We start from the raw sequence: 26,803 nt of genomic DNA, 5'->3' as shown, positions 1-26,803 counted from the left end.
AAGGCAGTGGAAGATGGCCCAAGTCCTAGGGTTTCTGCACCCACCTGGGAGACTCAGAAGAAGCTCTTAGCCCCCAGCTTCGGATCAGCACAGCTCCGGCCTTTGAGGTCAACTGGGGAGTGAACTAGCGATGGAAGACCTCTCTCTCTGCCTCTCCTCCTCTCTGTGTAACTGCCTTTCAAATAAATAAATCTTAAAAAAAAATAGTCGGCCGGCTCTGCGGCTCACTAGGCTAATCCTCCGCCTAGCAGCGCTGGCACACCGGTCGGGGCGCCGGATTCTGTCCTGGTTGCCCCTCTTCCAGGCCAGCTCTCTGCTGTGGCCCGCAGTGCGCTGGCTGCGGTGGCCATTGGAGGGTGAACCAAAGGTAAAAGGAAGACCTTTCTCTCTGTCTCTCTCTCTCACTGTCCACTCTGCCTGTAAAAAAAAAAAAAAAAAAAAAAAGAAAGAAAGAAAGAAAGAAAGAAAAAAAAATAGTCCACAAGCTCCTACTAATCAGTAAGATTCCAGATGGTTGGGATTCTGTCTTTCCTGCTCATTGCTCTATCCCAGCACCTAAAACTGTGCCTGGTACGTGGTAGGCTTTAAAGAATGTGTTTTTAGCTAACAAGTTATATGAACACAGAAGTCTTTAAATAACCAATGTCAATATATCTATTCATTCTACTGAGACAAGAAGTAGGGCTAAAATAGAGCCATACTCTCAAAATAGCTTCAGACTATGGTAAATGTCTATCATTTGTGATGTGTCTGGTCTGTGACACTTCCCCTTAATTACTTGAGTGGATTTTCTCATGGTGGCAAATTGTATTTTACAAAGAGAGCTGTTCCAACAAATCCCATCCTACAACCCCCTTTTGCAATGTGACATTGGCATCATTAATGATGTCCCCTATCCTTGAATCTGAATGGACTTTTGTAACAGCTTTTACCAAAAGATGCTTTGTGACTGCTAGGTCCTGATCATAAAAATGCCAAGCATTTTCTCCTTATTCTTCGGGCTGTTCACCCCCCTGGAACATGGATGCCACTTAGTTAGGAAGCCAAGCAGTCGCATGGAGAGGCCACGTGTAGGTGTGGCCACTTACAGTTCAGCTAAGGGCCCAGCTGGCAGCCAGCATCAACTGCGTTCAGATACTTTCAATTCCTAGGAATCCAGCCACTCTGTATCTGTTGAACCACCCTTGCTGAGCAGGTTTGGAAGCTAAATAAAATATTGTTGCTGTAAGACACTTGAGATTTGAGATTACCTGTTATAGTGCACCAGATCACTGAGACACCCAGCCAATAAAAGAGATAGGCCAAACAGAAATTCCAAAAAGAACCTATTTCCAGAGAATAGTTGCATTTGGAAAGGGAAGGATTTTTCAGATTTTACAATACTTAGAAAAGGAATGGATATATTCAGTGATCACTAATGGTTGCTAAAACCATCAGGTGAAGGTTGCTGGGAGATTTTGAAGTAGCTATATATATATGACACCACCAGGTCCACTTGTCTTAGTCCACTTGTGATGCTACAACAGAATACCTTAGGCTGAGTAATTCATAAAGAACAGAAATTATTTCTCACAGTTCTGGAGGCTTGGGAAATCCAAGATCAAGGCCACAGCAGATTCGGTGTCTGGTGAGGGCCCACTCTCTGCTTTTGCTGAGTCCTCCTATGCAAGAGTTGAATGTTTAAGGGCAAAAGAGAAGCAGAAACTAACAGTAGAAATCACTCAGCCTGGCTGTGACAAGATGAAAAGACACGTTCATGTGAGAACACCAAGATACCCGTAACATGTGTTAAGGAGACCTGTACGGACAGAAGGAGGCCAGATTCTATTCATCAAGACGACGGGAAAATGGCCTCCAAAGCATATCTGAGCTTATCTGTGCTGCCCCTCCCAACACAATGCAGAGCGCTAAGGCCTGGGGGATGGATTATGTCAGAAGAGGACCTCTGCTGCCCTGGGACCTCACACTCGCTTCCCTACACCACCTCAAGTCTCTGCTCCCACATCTGGGCACAGAACCCCACAGCCAGCTCAGGTGTGGCTCCAGTAGGCCCAGGTGTGGGCCAGCTGCAGGGGCAGGCCCTCCAGAGGACAGAGGCAGTAAATCCTGGTGGCATCCCCAAGGCACCATCACCACCAGAGGGCGGTGTGCAGGAGCTATGGGACCCAGCCACCAGACTTCAAAAGAGGCCAGGGAGACTGCTGACATGGGGGCGGGGCTGCTGCAGACAGTCCCCATCGGGCAGTACCCAGTGCAGCTGTGGGTCAGGGCCGCCACAGATTCCAGAGGAGTTAAAGCAACCAGCGTGCAGCTCCAGCCAGGGAGTGCTTCGGGGCACAAGGGCAGCAGCACGCGATGCGTCTGGCAAAGCCGTGGGGCTGGGGTTGCCTGGTGACTTTAGCTAGGACATAGAGTCAGAGATTACTCCCCAGCCTTCAGAGTCCATGTTGTTTGCCCTGCTGGGGATGGGCTGGACTTGGGACCCATCCCTTCTTTCTTCTTTCCTATTTCTCCTTTATAAAATGGGAACCTCTATCCCACTCCTGCCCCACGGTTGTATTTTGGAAGGGCATAATTTGATTTCCCAGGCTCACAGCTGGAGAACAAGTTGCCTCAGGATGAATCCCACCTCCTCACCCATATTTGATGGGGAAGATATTTAGACGAGACCCTAGACTGCAGATTCTTGAGTTGATGCTGGAGCAAGTTAGGCTTTTGGTGCCATTGGGAGTGAGTGTGTGGAAGAAGGACAGCTGCGGAGGTCGAGGTGCAATGCTATGATTTGAATGTATGTGTCTCTCCCAAATTCACGTTAGAACTTAAACCCCAAGGTCACGGCATCAAGAGGTGAGGTCTTTGGCACGTGATGAGGGCATGAGGGCATGAGGGCATGAGGACATGAGGACAGAGCCCTCATGGACAGGACCAGTGCCCTTATAAAAGGGACTGAGAGGAGGGGTTGTTCCTTTTTGCCCACCATCCCTTCTGCCTTGTGGGGACAGGGCATTTGTCCCCTCTAGAGGACACAGCTGCAAGGTGCCATCTAGGAAGCAGAGGTCAGCCTTGACCAGACACCAAATCTGCCAGTGGCTCCAACTTGGACTTCCCAGCCTCCATAACTGTGAGAAATAAATTTCCATTACTTATAAAGTATCCAGCCTGTACTATTCTGCTTATAGCAGGCATGGACTAAGATACTTCTGATCATTTTTGAAAAAAGATTTTATTCATTTGAAAGTCAGAGTTTGAGAGAGGCAGAGAAGAGACAGAGTTTCCATCCACTGGTTCACTCCCCAGATGGCTGCAACAGCCAGGGCTGGGACAGGCTGAAGCCAGGAGCTTCATCCAGGTTTCCCACACAGGTGGCAGGGACCCAAACACTTGAGCCATCTTCAGTCGCCTTTCCCAGGTGTATTAGCGGGGAGCTCAATTGGAAGTGGAACAACCAGCATACCAACTGGCTCCCTATGGGATGCCGGCATAGTAGATGGAGGCTTTCCCCAGGACACCACAACACCGGCCCCACCCCGACCACTCTAACACCCAATGAGTGAGACAAGCAGAGATTAGGAGCCGCGGGAGGGATGTGAGAGCAAGCCTGTGATGGACTGCTCCCTGAAAGAATCCAGCCTGATTCCAAGCAGACCTCCAGATGCCAAAGAGGCGGTATTCAAGAAATGCAGCAGATAAGGAGACACGTTGGCAACACCATGAGGATCCAATCAGCACATCCAGATTATGGAACATGTGCAGGACAAATGATCCCGTTTCCTTGACGAATAACAAACCACAGAAGTGGAATCGGTTAAAGAAGGCAAAGCCATAACCAAATACCACATGTGGGTTTCCCAAAGAAATGACCATACAAGGGCATTTTAAAGAAAACCAGGCCATCCACGGTGTGGTCCAGCGCCAAGGGCTCAAAATGCCTATAATGGCCTCCTCCAATTCTGCCCAGGCGCTGTGGACTGAGGAGGAGGAGGGCCAGGCAGCCAGAAACGGCCACCCAGCCTTTGTGACAGCTCCAGAGAGAAAAGCCCAGGAAATGGCACAGGGCGCCAGCAACAAAAGCCCAAGTCATGCTAATTTAGGCAGAGGGAAGGCTCCGGGGACTCCCAGCCACACAAGCTCAGGTCAGAAGCCGCCGACCGACTCCCCTCGCGGCTTCCGGTCTCTGTTGGCAGAGTTTCCGTTTCCGGGGACTAGGAAGATACCCTGGGGCGTTCGTTCCCGGAGGCCAGCAGGAGGGGTGGCCTCTCCCAGCATGAGGACGGCACCTGCTGGCACCCGGCCGGTGCGCTTGGCGACGGAAGCAGTCATCGCTGAGGCCCGGCTTGGGGTGGCTGCCCACGCTGTGCCCGCCGGGTGGGCACACACGCTGCCACGTGGGTCTCGTGTCGGCTGAAAGTTCCCAGTGGAATACCCACTGCAGTGAGCACTGAGCACGACAAATTGCAGAACACAATAAAAGCCACCGGCCTTAACAAAGAGAGAAAGGAAGACGTTGGGGTCGCGGATAATCTGCCGAGAAGATGCCAAAACTCAAAAGGAGAGGGAAACAAGACAAGGATTCCGACCGGAGTCTGGTGGGAGAACGAGGACGCGGAGACAACGCGGGACTCGGGGCCAGGCCAGGCCACCAAGGCTGGGCTCCTGTCGCAGGCTCTGTGGTTGTTGGCTGGGCTGTCTTCGGTGCGTAGCTGCCAGGCCCCGCCAGGTGAGGTCCGGGGCCCCGTGTCCGTATTCTTGTGGCGTGTTTAGCGCACTGGCCAGCAGCTCTCAGCGGCCGTGGACCCTGGGGGACGCACAGACTCCGGAGATGACGCTCACGAAACACGCTGCTGGCCCGGGTCAGTGCGGCGGCTGGAGGTGGAGTTGCTCGGAGCGGCCAGCAGAGGGCAGGGGCGGGCCGGGCAGTGGCCATCCGCGCTCAGCTGCTCCTCACTCAGCCTGTGAATTCAGCATTCGTATCTGCAAAGTTTCTACATTCCCTGGTGCTGAGGCACGCGGATATGTGGTGAAGCTTCTTTGCTTTCTGTTGAAGGGAATTGAGAGTTATCCTCAGAAGATGGTGTGTAAATACCAAGTAAGAAATACGGTACCCAGCCCCAGCCCTCCCTAGGAGCCATCAGAAAGCGCACACCCTGGGATAAAGTTGCCCTTTAAAAGGGAATTCAGGTGTTGGGATGCATTAACCAAGGGTGTCTGATGAGGCTCCCACGGTGCTACACCTGCTGAGGTCATTTCACTCAACAAGAGGGGCCTGGTGTGATGGCACAGCGGGTTAAGCCGCTGCTTGCCACGCGGGCATCCCATCAGAGCCCTGTTACAGTCCCAGCTGCCCCACTGCAGATCCAGCTCCCTGGGAAAGCATTGGAAATAGCCTAGATACTTGAGACCTTGCTACTCTTGTGGGAAACCAGAGTGGGGTTCCTGGCTCCTGTCTTCTGCCTGGCACAGTCCTTAGCTGTTGTGGCCATTTGTGAAGTGAACCAGGGGATGGAAGATCCATCTCTCTGTCTCTGTCACTCTGCCTTTCAAATAAATAAATCTTAAAAAAAAAAAAAAAAGAAAGAAAGAAACTCTGCAAGGAGCTATGAGGGTCTCCATTTTTCCGATGAGGAAACTGAGGCTCGATAAAATTAAGTGAGCAGCAGTGGTAAGACGCAAGCTTTGCATCAGTTGGACTCAAATTCATTCGCTCAGCCACGCGCTTCTCATAGGTCCTGAGTTTCTACAGTTCTCTTATTCTGCCTGATACTGCCGGAGGTGTCTGTTGCTAGGACTTAGAAATTATCAGCATAGCAAAAAGATTCTAATCAAATCTGGAGAAAGTGATGAGTTGCTCATTTGGGTTACTCTTTTTTTTTTTTTTAAATATTTATTTGTTTATTTGAAAGACAGACTTACACAGAGGCAGAGAGACAGAGAGAAAGGTCTTCCTTTGCCATTGGTTCACCCTCCAATGGCCGCCGCGGCCAGCGCACCGTGCTGATCCGAAGCCAGGAGCCAGGTGCTTCTCCTGGTCTCCCATGGGGTGCAGGGCCCTAGTACTTGGGCCATCCTCCACTGCACTCCCTGGCCACAGCAGAGAGCTGGCCTGGAAGAGGGGCAACCGGGACAGAATCCGGCGCCCCAACCGGGACTAGAACCTGGTGTGCCGGCGCCGCAAGGCGGAGGATTAGCCTTGAGCCGCGGCGCCGGCCGACAAATGGGTTTTCCTAAAGTCTACGGAGTAGGGGAGGGCATTAGCTGCCACTTAGGATGCCCATGTCCCAACCTGGAGATCCTGGGCTGCACGCCCAGCTCCACCTCCTGACTCCAGTTTCCTGTTAATGCAAACCCTGTGAGGCAACAGAGGGTGGCCCAAGGAGCTGGGTTCTTGCCACCCAGGTAGGAGACCTGGATTGAGTTCCTGGATGCCATTTGCAGCTCCCTTGGCCATTGTGGGCATTTGGGGAGTGAACCATTGACTGGGAATTCTCTTTCTCTCTCTCTCAAATAAATAAGTTAATTAGTTATAAAAATGTATAGTATGCAGCAGGAGCAATAGTTAAGAGTTCCACATGCTCATATTAGAAAAATAGTAAATCTAAGTGACCTACACATTTTTGGTTTTGAACAAAATACAGCGAAAGATATCAAGATGTACTCTCCCAACTGAAAGAACAAGACCAGCTAAAAATATGTGTGTGGTGCCTTTTCCCATCTCCCACAGTGAAGCATCTTAAGGCTCATGGAAGCCGGGGAAGGTGGAGCTGGCAGTTTGGTGCAGTGGGTTAAGTTGCTGCCTGTAGCACTAGCATCCCATATGGGCGCCGGTTCAAGTCCTAGCTGCTCCACTTCCAATCCAGCTCCCTGCTAATGTGCCTGGGAGGAAAGCTTTTCCCCAACTTTATACACTGGTAAGGATGGATTAAATTGTCTGGAAATTTCTTTGAACTTTGATAAAAGTTGGCTTTTCAAAAGTAAGAAAAAAAAAGTGTACATAAAGACTCTACAGCTGACATTTTTGTCCTCACACAGGTAAATAATTTTCTTTGCTCTTCCTGTATTCTACTCATTCAGTGATGGGACCAAGCTAGTGGGCAATGCAGAAAGAGAAACTGCGCTGTTTTGGTCCATGACCTCAGCACCGTGGGTGTGAGTGCCTCTCAGCAGATCCCCCTCTAGCGTTGTGGGGTTGGTTATTTTTGTTGCAGTGCTGCACTTCGCGCCGCACAAGCCTGCGATCTCGCCACTGCCGTGTCTGTGACTCGCGCCCTGTAATCCTGAGTGTGTCTGGCACATACCTCACCGCGTGCCTTTCAAGATGCAAAGTGTGAGCTTTGCTTCCAGCTTGATCTTGCACTTCTCGTTTAAAACCGCCTCTTCAACATACCAAAGTCCTTTTTTGGCCAGGTTAAGACAATACAACTTTCTTTTTTTTTTTTTTTTTTTTTTTTTTTGACAGATAGAGTTAGACAGTGAGAGAGAGAGCCAGAGAGAAAGGTCTTCCTTCCGTTGGTTCACCCCCCAAATGGCCGCCATGGCTGGTGCGCTGTGCCGATCCGAAGAGGAGCAACTGGGACAGAATCCGGCGCCCTGACCGGGACTAGAACCCGGTGTGCTGGCACTGCAGGTGGAGGATTAGCCTAGTGAGCCACGGTGCTGGCCTTTTCATTTTCTTTAAAGATTTATTTATTTATTTGAAAGGCAGAGCCTCAGAGAGGAAGAGGGAGAGAGAGAGAGAGAGATATCTTTCATCTGCTGATTCACTCCCCAGTAAAACTTCTTTCTCAGCAGAGGTGATTTGCAAAGCACATTTTTGGTTGTAGGTTATCTACTTTGTGCCGTGCCTTGTGAATTCTTCCAGGAGTCTGGGGCATGAAGTAGTATTTGATAACTCACTAATCTCAACAGTCCAAATGTTGCAAAACAGCCCTGGAAACTAGCTGGAGGTGTTGTTCTAGAACCCTCAAACCCAGGTCCACTCACTGCACGTGCAGAAAGCAAATCACTGATATCCAGATGGTGGAAGAAAGTAGGTGTGTATTTGCAAATGGCAGAGCAAGGAGCAGGACAGCTGTCGCATATTTCCTGGACTCCCCAAGGAGTTAGGGGTGAAGGTTCTTGTAGACTGACATTGGGCAGAGGTGTGTGTTGAGCTTGTGTCCAGCTTTCTGGGTGGTCAGTGGTGCTCCTGATCTTCTTTAATTGGTCAGGGCTGCTGCTAGTGATGGCCCGGTGGTCTGGGTTGAGGGCGGAGGGTTACATGTAGGTATCACTACCTCCTGCTCCAGACTTGGTATTTCCCTGCCTAAACCTGAAATTCCCCTAAAGAAACCCCTCCAGATAATACTGGCCAACAGGGTCGGGATTGTTGGAGAAGCAAATGACTCTGTTTGTTTTTAAGATTTATTTATTTATTTATTTATTTATTTTTTGACAGGCAGAGTGGACAGAGAGAGAGAGAGACAGAGAGAAAGGTCTTCCTTTTGCTGTTGGTTCACCCTCCAATGGCTGCCGCGGCCGGCGCACCGCGCTGATCCAATGGCAGGAGCCAGGTACTTCTCCTGGTCTCCCATGGGGTGCAGGGCCCAAGGACTTGGGCCATCCTCCACTGCACTCCCAGGCCACAGCAGAGAGCTGGCCTGGAAGAGGGGCAACCGTGACAGAATCCAGAGCCCCGACCGGGACTAGAACCCGGTGTGCCGGTGCCGCTAGGCGGAGGATTAGCCTAGTGAGCCGTGGCGCCGGCCCTAAGATTTATTTATTTGAAAGGCAAAGTTACAGAGAGAATAGGAGAGACAGAGAGTGATCTTCCTTCTGCTCTCCCAAAATGGCTGCAACAGCCAGGGCTGGGCCATGATGAAATCAGGGTGGCAGCATCCCCAGTACTTGCGCCATCTTCTGTTGCTTTCCCAGGTGTATTCACAAGGAGCTGGATGGGAAGCAGAGTAGCTGGGACTCGAACTGGCGCCCAAATGGTATGCTAGCGTTGCAGATGCCAGCTTACCCCACTGTGCCACAGTGCCGGCCCCAAGCAAGTGGCTTCTTGAGTCCAGTGATTAGAGCCTTGTCGGGCCAGCTGTATCACCCCCTCAATTCAGTGAATTCCTAAGGCCACCTTAGGCCAAGGGAGGTTGATGAGAGGCCACGCCCTGCCTTTGCACTAGAGGGGTTTTGTCTCATAATCTCGTCTTTGGATTCTCCGAATGCTCAGGGAGAAGCTCTGAGAGGGGTCTGGTAGTGGGGATATTTGGCTTTAATACTGTCTGGCTGCCTGGCTGTGAAAAAGCAGGGTATATAAATGTGCAGGGTATATAAAGTTACTTTTGGAGCCATTTAGTTTGAGATTGTATATATACACGTACAGCTGAATTCTTTCCAAAGAAGGAGGACCCTGATTGCCGGGTCCTCTGCTGGTATTCCGCGTTGACTGCGTCCTTTCTTATGGAGCTGTGTACGGTAATGTTTGCGCATGGTGGTTGCAGATCTGTGTGCCTCTGTGTGGGAACTGTGCTGAGGCTCTCAGAAGCAGGCCTCATTGAGGAGGCAGTGTCTGTTCCAGTAACCACGCCCTGCTGAGAGGGTGAGGGGAAACAGCGACTGGTGAGCGGTAGGTGCTTGCTGGTTCTGGGGAGAGCTGGGTGCTGAGTCTGGAAGACTGGCCTTGGACAGGCATGCTGGCCTGTCCCTAGCTGTGTGGCCCCGGTGTCACTTATCAGCCACTTTGTACCTTAGTTCTCCCAGCTGCAGAGTGAGGGTGAAAGCTGTCTCCTACAGTTACGTGGATGGTATGACACAAGCATAAAGCACCTAGTTCCGGATGCATGGCAAGTGACCAAGGACTGGCATCTCTTCTTATTACTAAACTGGTGAGCAGAGAGCTGTGCAGTTGCTGTGGGGCCTTTGGCCCTCAGGGTATGACTTTCACCCTCTGAGTGCACTGAGCCTCTCATCCATCCCTGGATTACCCCAGTGGAAGCACTCCCTGAGCTCAGCCCTGGGGCCTTGCCACCCCGACAGGCGTGCTCCTGAGAATTCATCCTGCCCCGGAGGGTGAAAGCTTGGCAGACTGCATGGTGGTGAGCATAACCACCATATGGCGCTCTGCTCTTCTGAACTTTGAAGTGGTGGGAACTGTGTTGGGGGCTAGTTCATACCTGCAGGCTGAGTGTTAGTAGATGATGGCGGTGAGGAGCAGGACTCCAGATGCAGGATGCTTGAGTCGAAATCCTAGCTCCCCTAAACTGACTGGAGGCGGGGCACCCTCTCTGCTACATTACTTAACCACAGTCCTTCTCACTTAGGCTATTGTGAGCTTGAAATGCTGTCTGATCTCCTAGGCCTGGTGGGGTCAAGCGTTGTGGGGTGGCCGGGTCCAGGTTCTTGTTCCCAGTGCAAGAAAAGAACCTGAAGATGAGCTGTAGGTGGCCAGCAGAGAAGCACAGTGTGCCTGCATGCACAGCTCACACTCGGGAAGGAGTGCAGGCTGTACCCCACCGAGGTCCAGTGCCATCCTGCCATTGGGAGGCATAGCAGGTGCAGTCTGAGATGGGGCTTCATTGAATATTCAAAGAGGGTGGAGTTTGGGGCAGCGCTTGCATATTGCCCATGTTTTTGCCCCTCCTTCGGGAACTTGGAAATGTCATAATGACAGGTGCATGATGGGCGTAGGCGTGCCGGCCTTGGCCGTTTTATGATATCAACCTACTAACTAGGTTTGCCGGGTGCAGGTCGCAGCCACACTGGTTACTTTTAGCAGGCACTGGTTTTCCGCTGTGCTGAAGTGAGGGGAGAGGTGGGGGGTGTTTGGGTGCTGCAGGGAAGGGCTGGCAGCCCCTGCTTCTCCTGGCTAGCTGCCTCCCTACCTGCACACAAATGCCAGTAACTGGGGGCCTTGGACAAGCAGAAGTGCGTTGTCTCGCAGTGCAGGAGGTCAGGAGTCAGAAATCAAGGTGTCTGCTGAGCCAGGCTCCTCCGGAAAGCACTGGGGAGGACCCTTCCTGGATTCTCCCGGCTTCTCGTGGCCTGGAAGTGCTTGGGCTTATTCATGGCTGACTTTTCCCTGTCTGTGACTTCTCCCTGTGTCTGTTCATATAACTCTCCCTGTGTTTCTCCCATTCCCCACCCCAGTGCAGGCGCCTGTCAGTCTCTGTCCAGATTCTTCTTTGTATAGAGACACCAGTGGTACTGGAATAGGAGCCCCCTAACGACCTCACTTGAACTTGGTGACATCTGTAAAAGCCTGAATTCCAAACCAGGCCACATTCTGAAGTTCTAGGAGTTAGGGCATATATCTGGAGAGGGGCCACAATTCAACATAGCAAACATCACATGTGTGTTCATTTTAATGATTTGCATTATTCTAATTTTTAACACATTTTGCAATGGAGTCAGGGAAGTGTGACTAGTAGAGACAGGAAACATGAGGTTGTAAGAAGGAAAGAATCAGTCGTAATTCCCACCACTCAAGAGTGTTCTCCCTGATAGGTGACAACTAACTGAGCACCAAAAAGGAAACCTGTTAAAGTGAAATGAACACTATGAGAAACGGTGACTTGATCAGCCCTCGCCCTGACTATTGATGAACAACTTGATATGTTATCCCTCTTAGTATTTTATTTGTTTGTTCTACTTAATACTTTTGGTTGAATACTGTAATCAATACACAATTATTCTTAAGTGCTGAAACTTAACTGAAAAGTGATCGCTGTTAAATATAAGAGTGGGAATAAGAGAGGGAAGAGATGTGCAATTTGGGACATGCTCAAGCTGACTTACCTCAAACGGTAGAGTTAGAAACATAGCAGGGGATTCCAATTCAATCCCATCAAGGTGGCATGTACCAATGCCATCTCACTAGTCCCAGTGATCAATTTCTGTTCACAATTGATCATAAGAACCAAAGGAATCACATAAACAAGAATAGTGTCTGCAAATACTAGCTGATAGAATAAAAAAGGGAGAGAACGATCCAACATGGGAAGTGAGATACACAGCAGACCCATAGAAGGGCAGATGTCCTAAACAGCACTCTGGCCTCAGAATCAGCCCTTAAGGCATGCGGATCTGGCTGAAAAGCCCATGAGAGTATTTCAGGCATGGAAAGCCAAGACACTCTGGGGAAAAAAAAAAAACCTAAATGAAAGATCTCTGCAAGTGAGATCCCAGTGGAAAGAACGGGTCATCAACGAAGGAGGTACCTTTCTCTGAAGGGAGGAGAGAACTTCCACTTTGACCATGGCCTTGTCTAAATATGATCAGAGTCGGTGAACCCATGGGGCTTCCATAGCCTTGGCAGCTCATGACAAGAGCCTAGGGTGATTACTGATGCCATAAACAAGAGTGTCAACTTGTTAAGTCAACAACAGGAGTCACTGGGCACTTACTCCTCATGTAGGATCTCTGTACTTAGTGTGCTGTACATTGAGATTTAATGCTATAACTAGTACTCAAACAGTATTTTTCACTTTATGTTTCTGTGTGGGAGCAAACTGTTGAAATCTTTACTTAATGTATGCTAAGCTGATCTTCTGTATATAAAGAGAATCGAAAATTAATCTTGATGTGAATGGACGGGGAGAGGGAGTGGGAAAGGGGAGGGTTGCGGGTTGGAGGGACGTTTTGGGGGGGAAGCCATTGTAATCTGTAAGCTGTACTTTGGAAATTTATATTCATTAAATAAAAGTTAAAAAAAAGTGGGGAGGCCCCTGCCTGTCATCTCTCAGAAGGGGGACAGTCACCCACAGCCCACTTCCCCGTGCCCGCCCATCTCCCAGTGGTGGCCCTAAAGGTGTCCAGCAACTTTGGACTACCCAGAACTCACCTACTGCTGCCTATGGGTGGGAATGTGGACACTAGAAAGAAGGACCCCTTATCAGTGTTCTCTAGTCCATATTTACAGCACTTCGCTGTGACTGAGCTGGGGCCAGGACCCCATAGGCCTTACTCCTCACCACTATGATCTGACACTCGCTGAGCAGGTATGAACTACCAGTCAACACAATTCCCAGTGCCTAAAACATAACCTCAGGTTTGCCTTTCCAACCAGCTGTTTTGGTATCTGATAGACACAACCACGATCATGGAATGGAAACACACATGGAGCACAGAAAAACACAATGAATGGCTCCAGAAATTCAGGATTAATATGACATTCTAAAGGGGATCACACACCAGGCATGAAGAAAACATTTTTGTAGTTGAGAAAGTCTACACAGGTTGTAAAACCAGATAGCTTACCGACCGATAAAAGCAGCTATGCAATTGTTTTTCTACATATATGAAGACATTTCCAGAAATCCATGGAAAATGGAATTAAAGGTTTATTTTGATGCAAAACCTTTTTTGAATCCATGCATAGGTTTTTCATAATATGCATTTCCATGAACCTTTTGAAATTACCTTTAGAGGCATAAAAATGGTAAAAAAAAAAAGCTTAAAAATTTTCTGAGAAATTTTACCTTGAAATCAGCATCTATTTTATGTCCCAGGATACAAATATAACTGGTCAATCCATTGCTGCAGAGAAAAGTGAAGTGTAAAGAACATTGCATGAGACAATCTTTTCAACAAATGTTGTTGGGAAAACTGGATTTCCACATGCAGAAGTATGAAGCAAGATCCCTACCTTAGACTTTAAAAAAAAATCCATTCAAAATGAATTAAAGACTTAAATCTATGACCTGATACCATCCAATTATTATTATTGTAGGGGAACCTACAAGATATTGGCACAGGCAAAGAGTTCTTGGAAAAGACCCCAGAGGCACAGGTGATCAAAGCCAAGATTAACAAATAAGATTACATCAAATTGAGAAGCTTCTGTACTGAAAAAGAAACACTAAAGAAAATGAAGAGGCAACTGACAGAATGAGAGAAAATATTTACAAATTATGCAACTGATAAAGGATTAATAATCAAAATATATAAAGAGATCAAGAAGCTCCACACAACAAAACAAATAACCCAATGAGGAAATGGGCAAAGGGCTTAAAAGAAATGGGAAAAGACTTAAACAGACATTTTTTTCAAAAGAAGAAATCCAAATGGCCAATAGGTACATGAAAAAATATTCAGGATCACTAGCCATCAGGGAAATGCAAATAACAACCACAATGAGGTTTCACCTCACCCCAGTTAGAATGGCTTTCATACAGAAATCAATAAACAACAAATGCTGGCGAGGATATGGGGGAAAAGGTACCCTAATCCATTGTTGGTGGTAATGTAAACTGGTAAAACACCACTATGGAAGACAGTTTGGAGATACCTCAGAAGTCTGAATATAGACCTACCATATGACCCAGCCATCCCACTCCTGGGAATTTACCCAAGAGAAAAATGAAATCAGCAAAAGAAGAATTTTCTGTACCCCCATGTTTATTGCAGCTCAAGTCACAATGGCTAAGACATGGAATCAACCTAAATGCCCATAAACTGAAGACTGGATAAAGAAATTATGGGATATGTACTCTATAGAATACTATACAGCAGTAAAAAATATTGAAATCCGGTCATTTGCAACAAAATGGATGAATCTGGAAAACATCATACTTGCTGAAATAGCCAATCCCAAAGGGACAAATACCATATGTTCTCCCTGATCTGTGATAATTAATAGAGCACCTAAAAGGAAATCTATAGACGTGAAATCGACACTTTGAGAAGCGATGACTTGAACAGCCCTGGTCTTGACTGTCGATGAACAAGTTTTTTTTTTCTTTCTTTCTTTTTTTAACAGGCAGAGTGGATAGTGAGAGAGAGAGACAGAGAGAAAGGTCTTCCTTTTGCCGTTGGTTCACCTTCCAATGGCCGCCATGGCTGGCGCTCTGCGGCCAGCGCACCACGCTGATCCTATGGCAGGAGCCAGGTGCTTCTCCTGGTCTCCCATGGGGTGCAGGGCCCAAGCACTTGGGCCATCCTCCACTGCCTTTCTGGGCCACAGCAGAGAGCTGGCCTGGAAGAGGGGCAACCGGGACAGAATCTGGTGCCCCGACCGGGACTAGAACCCAGTGTACTGGCGCTGCTAGGTGGAAGATTAGCCTATTGAGCTGCGGCGCCGGCTTTTTTTTCTCTTTTTCATACTATTTGTTGAACTCTTTACTTAACATAGAGTTAATCATATGTGTAGTAGTAAAAAATAAGAGTGGGAATAAGAGAGGGAGAAGGAAGTTTGTAACTGTAAATCTGTATCGTTCTTCATACATTCCTACAGACTTACTTCTAAGGGTGCAGTTTAAAAACTTGCCATGGGACCCCAAATCCCATTAAGCTGGGTGGTAAAAATGCCATCTTAGGTGTTAAAGTGATCACATAGATAGGATTAAGTGTTAAAGGGATCGTATAAATAAGATCAAATGTCTGCTGCCCCTCTTCCTGGGGCACCCCACAGCCAGTGGCCCCTTAGTGAAGCTCCGTGCTGTTTCTGGCCAGGACCCTGACCAAGGCGGGCTGCGACTCCCTTCAATTGTACTTGCATGGAGCAGCATTACGAGTACCTCACCTTTCAGTGGCAGTGAGCATGCAGTGTGCTGACGAATGAGTCCACATCCGACCTGCATAAGACATGCGCACTGCCACCCCCTGTGCCTTTGCTCATGCCACCACCTCTGGTGTGAGGCAAGTCCCCTGAGAAGCCTCCCTGGACACATGTGGAAGCCGGGGCTGCTCCGCATTCTGCTTTGTGCACAGCGCCTTGCTCCCCTCCTCCTGTTTCACTGCTATTGTGAAATAAAGACAACTAAACTGGTGGTTTCAATTAGGCTTGCCAGGGAAAGCACAGGATATCAGCTAAATGTGAATTTTTTTTGCAGTTTTCATGGTTTTATTTGAACACAAGTGAAAGGTGCACATGCGCTGTCGACTCCTCTTCTTCCCCGTGTAGCTGGCAGTGGGGTGGGTGGCCGTGCTGGCCAGCTGGACTGCCCTTTCCACGATGGCTGTGGGATATCAGAGATGACACAGTGAGCATGCTCAGCCCAGTGAGACTCGCTGCACGCCAGCAGCAGCCCCTGCCTCTCCACAGTGTGCACTAGCAACTTCCGGGGCACTGGGCAGCAAATGCTTTGTTTTCTTGTTGCTTGGGAACTGGTGTTGGGCATCAAGATCGTGCCCTTGAATCTTCACTGCACCCTGCTCTCAGTACCTCCGGGTTTCTGCAGGTTACTCTTATCTTGACACATAGGTCTGACTGGCGCCGGGTGAACCTCTTGATCCTCTTTTTGACAATCCGGGACTTCACAGGAGTCTGAGAGTGGCCATGATGGTGGCTACCACTGTAGGCAGTGCCCAGGGGGCTAACAGATCATTTCTGAGCATAAGTATACCCCATGGAACGTTTCAGATGCAGTAAAAAGAAAATCATTGTTTATCTGAAATTCAGATTTAAATGAATTCTGTATCTTTTCTTTTCCTTTTTTCTTTCTTTGTTTCTTTTTTCCTTCCTTCCTTCCTTCCTTCCATCCTTCCTTCCTTCCTTCCTCTCTCTCTTTCTCCCTCCCTCCCTCTATTTTTTTTAAAGATTTATTTATTTACTTGAAATTCGGAGTTACACAGAGAAAGGAGAGACAGAGATACAGAGAGGGAGAGAGAGAGAGATCTTCCATCCACTGGTTCACTCCCCAATTTGCCGGAACGGCCAGAACTGCGCTGATCTGAAGCCAGGAGCCAAGAGCTTCTCCCAGGTCTCCCATGCGGGTGCAGGGGCCTAAGCACTTGGGCCATCTTCCACTGCTATCCCAGGCCACAGCAGAGAGCTGGACTGGAAGTGGAGCAGCTGGGACTCGAACCAGCACCCATATGGGATGCCAGCACTGCAGGCAGCAGCCGGCCCCTCCCTCCCTCTATTTTTCTAAAATAACAGACAACTTCAACTGCTTCTGAAGCGGGTGGCTCCTGTTCAAAGAAACATTGTCTTTTTACTTTATGTTTTTGTCTGTCCTCCTCCTCATGCTTTCCCTCCTCTGCTTCCTCCTTTTCTTCCTTTCTTCTTATCTGCATTCGATGAGCTACGCACATCTGGGCGTCGAGCAGGACCTCTGGAGGGCTGAATGGTTAGTGAGAAAATGTTGAATTTGGAGAGCAATTTTGAAGGGGCAGAGAACAGAGAAGGGGAGTCAGCAAGAAGTCCAAGGCTGCACCTTCATGGATGTCTGTGGATGTTTGCTAAGAAACCGCTGGTGACGGTCATGACCTCAGAATGTACTCGACCAAGACTTTGGGGAACAAAAGACAGCAGTTCTAGGTGTGAGCGCTGCTCCAAGAGCCCTCTCTGAGAAGGTTGAGCCTGGATTTTAAAGTCCCGTGGAGTTGCTAGTGGAGAAGGAGCAGAGGGAGACCTAGAACCCGCTTGCGAACTGTGGTGTGTAAGGACGTCGGGTACTGGATCTACTCCAGCCTTGAGCACAGGGTGCGAGTCGGCGAACTGCAGCCCAGCTCTGTGTGGAAGGCACGACCAGAGGGGAGTCGAGAAGAGAGTTACAGTTGTATAAAAATAGACGTGGGTCAGGCAGGGGGAGAGAGAGGAACAGTCATGGGCTGCAGAAGCCGTACGTTCTGTTCTGTGCTGTCAGCCACCACTTTTGCCCAGGCAATAACAGTGAAAGGGGGCGGGGGAGGGAGAATCAGCTTGAGGAAGAGCAGGCCCAGATTGTCACAAGCACAGACCACCAGGCTTACCACGGTCATGGGAAGGGGAGTCAGCTCAGCCACCGGAGAAGACTGGGAGCAGGCGAGGAGACGGGGAGCACTCAGGCTCCTGCTGGCTTCCACCGCAGGCAGCTGTCTAAGAACAAAGGCAGAGCCCTGGGGACCAGCACAGCACCTGCCTGTGTCAACTCAGGGCCCCACCCACCCACCAACTTGTAAACAGGAGTCAGCAGTGACCTTGTTGAAAGAGCTCCGCCCTACAGTATGTTCTCTCTGTATTTCTTTCTCTGTCATGTGTGTTTTCTTTCTCTCTCTCTCTCTCTCTCTCTCTCTCTCTCATACAACAGCTCTGCAATTCATGGGAGGCCCTTTGCATTTTTCTATTTTTGACAAAAGATTCATTTGAAAAGCAGAGAGACCTCCATCTGCTGGTTCACTCGCCACATGGCCACAACAACCAGGTCTGGGCCAGGCCAAAGCCAGGAGCCAGGAACTCCATCCGGGTCTCCCATGTGAGTGGCAGGGACCCATCATCTGCTGCCTTCCCTGGTACATCAGCAGGGAGCTGGTTGAGAAGCAAAGCAGCAAGGACTCAGACCCAGCACACAGATCATGGGTGCTGTATCACAAACAGCAGCTTAACCCACCGCACCACTTCGAAGCTCCCCTCCCCCACCTTACAGCCTTCTACCCAGAGAGCACAAAAGGACAGAGTTTGGACTCTTAAAGACCCAGAGTGCTAAGTTTAAGTGCTGAAGAGAGGGAAATGTTACCAAGTGATAATGTAGGGCTTTGGAGATATGCAAGTGAAGGTTATTAATTTGATGGCCAGCGCCGTGGCTCACTAGGCTAATCCTCTGCCTTGCGGCACCGGCACACCGGGTTCTAGTCCCGGTCGGGGCGCCGGATTCTGTCCCGGTTGCCCCTCTTCCAGGCCAGCTCTCTGCTGTGGCCCGGGAGTGCAGTGGAGGATGGCCCAAGTGCTTGGGCCCTGCACCCCATGGGAGACCAGGATATGTACCTGGCTCCTGCCATTGGATCAGCGCGGTGCTCCGGCCGCAGCGCGCCGGCCGCGGTGGCCATTGGAGGGTGAACCAACGGCAAAAGGAAGACCTTTCTCTCTGTCTCTCTCTCTCACTGTCCATTCTGCCTGTCAAAAAAAAAAAAAAGTTATTTTGGGTTGCTTCTTGCTTCTTTGAATGCAGCACTTGTGAAACTCATGGGGCTGCACCTTCATTGGGGGCTTATGCATTTCATCTAAAATCGCCCGCACAGATCAAACTTGAAAGTGACGACCGCTACGCTCCTCCCACTGAGCATCTCTTGCCATCGTTCCCATTGCTGACATCCGTAGCCTTTCTGGTCTTTTCCTGGTCATTCACTCAGTTAGAGGTTTCTCTTTGATTGCTGCCTTCACACTGCGTTCCACACTTACACTCTTCCTTGGCCTCTGTGTAACCCAGCTCCAGATGGGATACCCTCCCGGCACTCGGGAGGGCGCTGGAGAGCATCCACAGGGAAGAACTCAATAAAGGCAACCTTTCCGGGTAGACATTAACCTGATTACCTTGTCCTGTGAAAATGGAGAATATACATCAATGAGATGATCAAAAAAAAAGTCTTAAGGGAAGGGGGCAGGTGTTTAGCACAGCAGTTAAATTGCCTGTTAGGAGGCCTGCAAACCACATCAGAGTGCCACTCCCTATTCCAGCTCTTGCCAGTATGCACGCTGGGATGCAGCGAGTACTTTACTTCTGGGCGCCTAGCTTCAGCTTGACCTAGTCCTACCCATTGCAGATATTTGGGAAGCAAACCAGCAGATGGGAGCTCTCTCTATCTGTCTGTCTCTCTCTATATCCAATCAAATAAATACATAAATAAATCATTTTAAAATTTACATAGAATGCATTTTCTTTTACTTTTTATTTATTTATTTTCGTTTTCTTTGAAAGGCAGACAGAATAAGGGAGAAAGAGAGAGAGAGATAAATCTCTATCCACTGGTTCATTCCCCAGAGACCCGCAATCCAGATCTCCCATGAAGGTGGCAGGGACCCAAGTACTTGAGCTATCTCCTGCTGTCCTGGAATGCATTATTTTGAAAAAAGGAAATGGATAAGAACTCTTATTCCTAAAAGAGTTTCCCTTAGTATTATTAAACTTTCATATGCAAAAAAGATAATATACTTTAAGAAATAGTCCATGCTTTTAGTGAGTTACTTAAAACATATTAGGAATTGCCTTCTGCGATAGAGTGAGTGAGGATCCTATGCATCTCAAGTTACAGGTACAACGTATTGAATATTAAATTACAAACCATTTGAGGATGGGAACCGTGTTTATCCAGATTTGAATGGCTACACTCACCACAGTGTAAGTACATAGGAACATTTAATAAATGTTAGTTGAAGGAACAAATAAAAATAATAAGTTCCTCAGCCATTGGAGATATTGACTGATGTTTTTACTTTACTTTTAAAATTTATTAGTCCATGGGGTCCGGCGCTGTGGTGCAGTGGGTTAATGCCCTGCCCTGAAGCGCCGGCATCCCTTGTGGGTGCCAGTTTAAGACCTGGATGCTCCACTTCAGATCCAGCTCTCTGCTATGGCCTGGGAAAGCAGTAGAAGATGGCCCAAGTGCTTGGGCCCCTGCACCCACGTGGGAGACCTGGAAGAAGCTCCTGGCTCCTGGTTTCAGATCGGCACAGCTCCAGCCATTGTGTCCAACTGGGGAGTGAACCAGTGCATGGAAGACTCTCTTTCTCTCTCTGCCTCTCTTCTCTCTGTGTAACTCTGACTTTCAAATAAATAAATAAATCTTTAAAAAATTTATTAGTCCACATGCTAAAACTTTGGTCAAAATAAAAAGTCTCACCTTATAGTTCTGCTCAAATCTCTGAGCAATGTTTGTGAAATGCCTTGCTTTCTGTGATGCAATCTAAAAAACCCTTCATGATATTTTTGTATCCAAATTTTCAAAAATTGCATTCTATGGTTGCTATTTGTTTTTGCTTTAAAATGAAGGCTGTTGCAGCTATTTAAACCAGTGGATGGAAGATCCCTTCATCTCTCCCCCTTCTCTGTCACTATGCCTTTCAAATAAATGAATAGATACATGAAAATTCTCAGAACTAGAGTGCTGGTAGGGGAGGGGTCCAGGAGAATCACCCAGAGCACACAGACCCACAGAAAAAGCCACTTGGATTAACAGCAGCTCAGAGAGGCGGGTTTCATCCTGGTGCCAATGAGGCTCACCAGCATCACAGCCATTTTTGATGCACTTGTCAATGTTTGTGTTATTTTTACTTTAAAGATGTAACAGATTGCTCCAAAATAAATAATTTAAGCCTAGTGTTTCAACAGCATCCAAGTGCTCCAGTCTGTCAGCTTGCGGGACTGAGCTGTGCCCGGCAGAACCAATGCTCGTTTCTATAGACCGCTCCACTTGGAGGGTTGCCTCCTTGCTTTGTTTTCCAAAGTTGGATCTGTTTCTCACCCCTCTGTTCCAAATGGCCTAGGCTGTACCACCGTTCAGCACTGAAGCACAGCCCCTTTTACCTAGGAAAGGGGAGGATACACTCTGAAATAGCTGGAGTCCTTGTCTTGTGGGAGGAAGCTAAGGAAGGGGCCCAGACCAGGCTCTGGGGTGCAGGCCCCAGCTGAGGCTTCCAGGGACGCACAATTTCCATACTGATTCGCATTGAGACGTCACACCATGAACAAAGGGGCACCCTCACCCTCAGTGTAACTGAGAACAGCTCACACTCACCACCTCCACCAATGAGGGCACAGCTCCCTGGATTGTTCACCTCAATGTTACGGTCTAAGAAGACATGCTTCCAATAACAAAAATGCAAAGCAAGGCTTTGTGCTCTTCTGCGTTTCTTAAATGAACATGAGTCACTTTTATAATCAGAAAACAATATAAAAATCCTAAGCATGAGAGCAGTGAACTGACAGCGTTGTGTTCTCACTGCTGTAGGCCGCCACTGTGAGGTCCATCAGATGATTGGGAACTACATGTGGGACCCCAGCACCAACAAGTCATTTGACATTGGAGTCAACAGAGACAGCCTGATGCCCCTCTGGTGGAATGGCTCGGAACCTCTGTGGGTCACCCTGACCAAGGCCAAAAGGAAGGTCTACATGTACTACTGGCCAGGTAAGTGTGTCGACACCCAGCTCCCTGTAGCCTCCCCAAATCACAACACCTTGATGTCTCAGGGTTCCTGTTGGAGGACCAAGCCGTGGCTTGGAAAATGGGATTTTTGTTTAAGAACTTTGTCTTGTGGAAATTTTCTTAAAATTTTCATTTTGAATCTCTAACTTCAGACTATTGCAGACATAATTTTGCTGTTTTTTAAATATTTATTTTATTTATTTGAGTTACAGAGAGAAGTAGAGACAGAGAGAGAGAGAGAGAGGTCTTCTATCCACTGGTTCACTCCCCAAATGGTTGCAATGGCCAGAGCTGAGCCGATCCAAAGCCAGGACCCAGGAGGTTCTTCTGAGTCTCCTACATGAGTGCAAGGGCCCAAGGCATTGGGCCATCTTTCGCTGCTTTCCCAAACACATTAGCAGGGAGCTGGATCAGAAGTGGAGCAGCCGGGACTCGAACTGGCACCAATACGGGATGCTGGCGCTGCAGGCCAGAGCTTTAACCAGCTGCATCACAGCGCCAGCCCCCATTTTGCTTTTTTCCAGGTGCAAAATTCAGGATATAATGGGAGCGATCAGTGGTAGCATGCTGTTCGCCCTCAGAAAAGAACTCAGTATGGTATTCTGCAGATGAGAAATCCAAGAGTGCAGGACTTTTTAGTAGTGCAGCAAATGAGCCCCTTTGTATTATGGTAACTCCTACACAGTCTAAATCAGGGAAAAACTACATGACTTGATTTACTGCCATGAAGTACATGGTCATGTGAACCCCCCTGGCTATTGTGAAAAGTCCTGAGGATATGCTTATCTTGGCACATGAGAATCTGTTAAGGATATGGGTCCGTGTTAGCAAAACGATCAACTTGCCAGCATTGTCTTATTGGTGGGATTTGTTCTTAGGGTAGGTGGGAAATCTGACTGTAGACGTTTTTCCCCTAATTCTTAGAGTGTAATACTAAAGATTGCCATTAAGGAAGAAGGTATTGGGGGAGGCTTGGATGAAAGGAAGGGATAAATGAAGAGCTGCTTGGAGGGAGACGGGGTGAAGCACTGAGGGTCCCATTAGGTTGGCTCAAGGGCAGCAGCCACATGTGTGGAATAGTGACAGGTGGTGGGGGCTGGGGGAGTGTGGCTGGCACGGATGGGGAGAGTAGAGAGAAGGGTGAGTAAGTGGGAGCTGACTCATAGTTGGCCCACGCTGAGGCTGTGGGCCTGCAGTGGGAGCTTGGAAGATAGTGGTTGGAGGTGGCCATGTGGCGATTGCTGGGGCACTCCAGCTCACATGCCAGCTCTTGGAGTTGTAAGGGCCTAGACAGATGGAGACGGTGGGGAGCAGACTCCCAGCAGAATGGTAGTGGGTGTGTGCTGTGAAAGTTGCCACCAAGCAGCCACCAGCCTCCACAGGTGAGTTTGTGAAGGCCAGGCAGGGCTGTCCATTCAGACTGGGTGGGAGAACAAACAGGAACAGGCTGACCGTGCCAGCAGAGCTGGCTTCAGGGGCATGACCACAGAGTTTGTAAAGACCTTGCATTCCACCCATCGAAAGTCACCTTGAAGGACGTAGAAGCTTCTGCGCAAGACAAGGGTACCAGAGGCCTCCATTGTCTTCAGTGGAGACTCAACTTCCCGTAGAGTTGGGAATTAGAGTAAGGAAGCAGGTTAAGAGTAAGGAGCCAGGCTAATCAGACTTGCTAGAGGAGCCACGCTCAGGGCTGAGCCCAGTGCAATGAGGTCTAAAGCTGAAAGATCTTGTGGCACGTTGAGTACGTTCTCAGATACATGATTATACGTAAACATGAGGGTTCACATGCACAGCAGAGGAGAGGAATGGACCAGGCAACCGCACTAGGGACCACCTTATATCTCAGGGCTGTTGAGATTACTATTATTCCAACATAATTAGGGCCATCTGCCATTCAACCTTCTCTATCTTGGAAAATTCTGTAGGCTCTGAAGAACACGTCCCCCATGAACACCATCCCACACCCCCACATGCCTGCTCCTCACATGGGGGCCTTCCGGACAGCCATGGTGCCAGTGTTCAGGAGGGGTCTTAGAGAAGGGTGGTTGCTCTATTTCAATTTCTCTCTGCCGTATCACAGAGCATTCTGCTTTAGCTCCTCTTGGAGAATCTGAATTTATGGATCACTCTGTGTCTAATAAATCTCCAAGCTAATTTTCATGCAAAATATCTCATTGCTTCTCCCAAACAGCTCCTTAAGGAAAGGAGAGGCCAATCACTTCCTTTGATTCACAGTTCAACAGCTAATGTGATGTGACAAAAGCGCCTTAAGATCGGTGACAGTGTTAACTATCAGGAGGGAAGCAGCTTAAAAGATAGTCTCCCGGAATTTCCTCAGTGATTTAAATGAAGATTAGCTTCAGATTTGACCAGGAGAGAGCCTTGATAGAAACTGGAAGAAAAGTCTCCCGTTTCTCAGACACTGCCCAGTCCTTCCAAACTGGATTCGCAGATAAAAGCTCACGGAGAACTGGTTGTTTCCGTAGCTCAGCCCTATTAGGGCTGCCCTGAGATCTCCCCATTCTTACTGGCTGATGGCTTAGGGATTGATGGACACTGTTATCCGTTCTCCTCCCGGTCCCCTCCAGCCCCAGCCAATAGCCCAGTGAACGCTCATTTGTCTCTGCAAGATGAAGTGAAGCCCCGTGGCATTTCTTCCAAACAGGACTTGATTTGAGTTTTCTTCTTAAATCCTCCTCTTCCTTCTCTGCTCCCCACAGGACGCTGTACAGACCTCGTGATGAGGCCTGGAAAATCTTCATTGCTCCAGTGAGCTGTGTTATGACACATTGAGTCTCGCCATTAAGTCAATATTTAGAAGTGCAATTTAGAAATGGCAGTAGTTCAAGTCTCCCTGTCAGGTAGATAAAGCAGCAGACTGAAAAATTGATAAGTGGTGAAGAGTCCCACATACCCCACCACAGGGCCCGAGACATTTAATATCGTTCACAGATCCTTAGCACCCCCACCCAATGGTCCCATTGAGCCGTGCAGGGAGAAAAGTATCTCGGGAAATGATCCTAGGCCCTAAATCAACGATTTCTTTGGGCAAGGCCATCCAGCAAGTGCATTACTAGGACCCAGGAATGTTCTGCAAATGATAAGAACCAAAGACGTGATGTTCACTAATTTTACTCCCCTACCCCATCCCTCTCATTTGGTGTCAAAGAGATTTAATTGAGGGTGAAAGGAAGCTTTTTCAATACTCATTTCATATTGGAGAGCAACCCAAAGTAGAGAAGGGTGCTTTGTGGGGGTGAGGGGTGGCGAGAGGAACCAGGGAATTTGAGAGGATAATTAGATAGTGTATAGAAAGGAAGTTTGAGTTTCTTGGACAATCAGTGCTACCTTACATGGTGGCAGAAGCTTTTTAAGGTTATTCTCAAAGCTATCATAAAGTAAAAAAAAAAAAAAAAGGAATAAAAATTAGCAACCTTTTAGGATCTGTAGCTAAAACTCTTTGGAGTTCTACATTCTCTTTCTTCATGTATTTTGCCATGTTAACTGCCTACAGCCAAGCAGTCAGGAGCATATGGATGCAATCTCTCTTACGCCCTCGAGATGGCATTGGGTGTGGCTCTGGGCTCTTCTGGTCCCTTCCTGTCCCATGCAGGTGCTCAGAACAATAAGACATCTTCTCTGTAGGAAAAGACACCTTTCCACCTGTCTTCCACTCCTTCACTTTCCAAAAGTGGGCTGGGTAGGGAGTTGGTGGGTGGGCATTCGACTCATCTCCCATCAAGTTTTAGTTGTTATAACCAAGGAGATTCATATGGTCCCTTTCTCTTTCCTGTCATGATGGGTCCCTGACAACCTTCAGCTAAGCTGGCTTTTGATTCACACACTCAGCATAGGGAAAATTGAGAGCCCAGCATCAGTCATACAAGGATGTGAGTTATAACATCATAGCTAAGGCATTGCCTCTGTGTACATGACGCCAAACATCTGGGCAAAAACTATGCTATTTTTCAGGCAGATATTTGACACTGCAAATACGAGGGATCTGGATGGTCACTAAATTTTCCAATAATATCACCACTTTGGCAGGCGACATTGAGATTTATGTAGTTTTAGGGCTGGAAGAGGCCTTAGTCAGAGGGCAGTTTGCTGATTCCTACACTTGTGAATGAAGAAACTGATCAAAGCCATGGATCACCTGTCCAGAAAAAAAAAATAGAGCCACACTCACAATTTTGTGCTCATAGAATACAAAAGACCATGATGAGGAGGAGTGCCAAGTGGTCTTTGACCTGTGACACACACACATACTGATGATATCTAATTGATTTGATTTTTTTATGTGATGCAAACATGTGTTAGAAACGTATTAAAGTATCAAGTGAAACCTAAGCCCTTGTAATTAATGTTGTCAGGCAAGGGTGTGCTTGGGTCAAAATTCTGTAAGAGTCTGCATTGAATTCACATTGCATCATTTCCTTTGTCAGTAATTTTGGCAAGATCTGCATCACTGATGTTGTCTGTCTATGTCAGCAAAAGAAAAAAAAAAAGATTACAGATTCGCATTTCGAGTGTGAGGTTGTCTCAAAGGCAGTGGTCTTCAAAGGCGATCTGCAGCCTTCGAGACACCCACCATTTCGGCTGCAGAGAGACTGAGGCGGTGCTCCTCGCTGGACTGCTGCCCGCGGAAGCAATTCCTGCCGCATTTGAAAGTTTTCATGGCTGTCAAGCCAATCCGCTCGCGCTTCGCAAGATGGTATCTTGGCCAAAAGAGCTCATGGCTGTCCAGCAGCATCCATTATGCTGATTACAGAGTCTTACAGAGAAATCCAGGGTGCACTTCCATCCTTCACAAATCATGGCAAATCCATTTCTTCGCAAAACCTCTTTAGAGGGTGTGACTCAAGGTCTTGGAATGGGATCTCAGGAGACAATCACAAGCAAAAACAGATACTCCTCACCCCGCACCCACTCCCGAGAACTCAGCGTCCAGTGAAGGGGCCAGATCATAATCTCATCCTTAGCCCAA

General features: G+C 48.3%; 1 protein-coding gene across 4 annotated transcripts in view; it reads left to right on the top strand.

The window, feature by feature from the left end:
- ENPP6 (ectonucleotide pyrophosphatase/phosphodiesterase 6) overlaps positions 1–26,803 on the top strand; it is a 125,200-nt gene that overhangs the window by 36,815 nt on the left and 61,582 nt on the right. For 2 of the 4 annotated variants that reach the window (XM_002709327.6, XM_089325528.1), the window contains exon 2: positions 21,619–21,798. The exons of 1 other annotated variant lie outside the window; for it this stretch is intronic. In XM_002709327.6, the coding sequence (XP_002709373.2) occupies positions 21,619–21,798 (180 nt within the window). Of the gene's footprint in view, positions 1–3,209; positions 4,718–21,618; positions 21,799–26,803 lie in introns of those variants that run through there. One more of the 4 variants, XM_051832802.3, reaches the window with a different exon arrangement.

Source organism: Oryctolagus cuniculus, chromosome 2 (assembly GCF_051225735.1).
Source record: "Oryctolagus cuniculus isolate XC-2025 breed Fujian yellow rabbit chromosome 2, ASM5122573v1, whole genome shotgun sequence".
In the NCBI taxonomy this organism is placed as follows: domain Eukaryota; kingdom Metazoa; phylum Chordata; class Mammalia; order Lagomorpha; family Leporidae; genus Oryctolagus; species Oryctolagus cuniculus.
The sequence above is the reverse complement of the archived record's forward strand: the minus strand, read 5'-3'. Positions and strand labels throughout refer to the sequence as shown.